Source organism: Habropoda laboriosa, unplaced genomic scaffold (genome assembly GCF_001263275.1).
Source record: "Habropoda laboriosa isolate 0110345459 unplaced genomic scaffold, ASM126327v1 scaffold423, whole genome shotgun sequence".
In the NCBI taxonomy this organism is placed as follows: Eukaryota; Metazoa; Arthropoda; class Insecta; order Hymenoptera; family Apidae; genus Habropoda; species Habropoda laboriosa.
This window is the reverse complement of record NW_017100606.1, coordinates 239,375-241,323: the sequence shown is the minus strand read 5'-3', so window position 1 is coordinate 241,323 and position 1,949 is coordinate 239,375. Positions and strand designations below refer to the sequence as shown.

The 1,949-nt window shown below is 30.7% G+C and overlaps 1 protein-coding gene across 1 annotated transcript; it reads right to left on the bottom strand.

The window, feature by feature from the left end:
• Positions 1–1,662, bottom strand: LOC108576710 (endonuclease G, mitochondrial-like). The gene is made up of 5 exons (XM_017939767.1): positions 1,393–1,662; positions 1,000–1,193; positions 696–932; positions 183–363; positions 1–99 (listed from the first exon to the last, which is right to left on the bottom strand). Exons 1-5 carry the CDS (start codon positions 1,660–1,662, stop codon positions 1–3), a joined length of 981 nt encoding a protein of 326 aa, XP_017795256.1.
• Between the last annotated feature and the right edge of the window lie 287 nt (positions 1,663–1,949).

Genomic DNA, 1,949 nt, shown 5'->3' with positions numbered 1-1,949 from the left:
TCATCGAACTTTCTTTCCATTTATTTTACTTAATTTGTCACGTGAAATTTTATCAAAAAATAAAAGTCCAGCAGCACGTTCTATACTCTCTGGTGGTACCTATTACAGTATATTCATTATCATCAATTATATTAATGTATGTAATAAAACTCTTATATACAAATGTAATAGATAATATTTACCTGGAAATTTGTTAAAGGTGTATTGTCATCTATAGGAGTATTTGGCATTACAAATGCTTCCATTTCTAATTTTGAGTCCTGTGTTTCACCAACAATTATTTTATAAAAATGAGTAGGTACTGCTACATGGTTTGCACCAATAACTTCATATCGAACATATTTTTTTCCATCAGCTTCTGTTCTGTAGTAATAATATATTTAAATCATTTAAGTAATCAGCAGAAAAAGTATATTCCATGGAAGAAGCATAGCATGATCATAAAATAAAGCATCAAGATAGCAATGATTGATGATGCAGCAGATAGGGTTCAATGCAGAAGTCTGCAAACCTTATTAGGGACTGAAACAAAGTTATGATATATGATTGATCTTTCAAACCCTTCTCTTTTTACATTGCTATCAATTCTTTTGTCCAGACATTTAAAATATGTATATCTTAATGCTCAATTGATTTTATAATCTTACTATATTTCTTCCATTCAGTATACATAAAAACAATAAAATTTAACTTACTTTGGCAAATATAAAGGACCAGTACAAACATACACCTCCTTATAAGTTTTCGTTAACTGCCGAATATATTTTTCTAATCTATTCCAAGAATCTCTATTGAAACCTTTACCTACTTGTGGTGCCATATTTGTTAAAAAGAATGTTTGCTGTATATGATTTTGAGAACACTTATGATTTCCAGCTGCTGCTAAATGACCACGATCATATCCACTACCTTTATAATCACTGTTATCTGCTCTAATTTCCAATCAATTTACTAAAATGTTAATTAAAAAATATATAGATATTAACTATAAATACTTACCTAAAAAAGGGATGAATACTTGGATCAGGTTTAAATTCACATTTACTGCGTGATATTTCCTTATTATGTTGCAATTTATCTTTATTTAAGTGTTCAAAAACCCAATGAGCTACTCTATTTCTTCTATCATAAGAAAGAACAAAATCCTCATATGATCTAACGTGATCTAATCCAGGAAAACCAAATTTCATAATCTATGAAAAATATGGTAAATTGTTTGAATTCCATTGTATATTATTTAAAAAAAATAGATCAGTAACCTATAAATACTGACATCTCAAGTGATAAATATGAGATTGAAAGTGAATGTTTAATATTACTTATCAATTACAAATAACCATCAATATTCCAGTATCAACAAGGTTAAGTATAACTTACAAAGCACAAACTTACTTCAGATACTCTTGTAGCTGTTGATGACAATTTTGAACCCATGTCTGTTTCATTTTCCACAGGAACATATGCAGTAGCTGCAGAAACAGTTCCAAATAAAGGCATACCAGGCATTTCTTTAATGTTTACATTCGAGAAAACACTTGCTCCACTATCTCTTTTTTCTAGATTCAAGTGTTTCTGTTCTGAGTATTTACCCAGATAAAAAGCACTAATACCTATAGTAGTTGCAGTAGTAAATTTTAAAACAATTCTTGTTATTGCTGCCATTTTTTAAATCATTAAGACTTTAACAAACAAAAATTTTTCTGTAGTAACAACTTCTTACTACTATAGTACTTATATAACTATACACTGCAGACGAGGTATAGGTACTAACATTTAACCCTTTCGCTCCTAACGCCGGTTAAGCCAGCGGCCACGAAGCGAGCCCTGGAGGCTAACGCCGGCTATAGCCGGCATTTACGATGTGAGTTGCAGAGACGGACGCCGGCTATAGTCGGCGGCGTCGCGAACTAATTTATTATTGTTATATATATGTATATTCATATATAAAA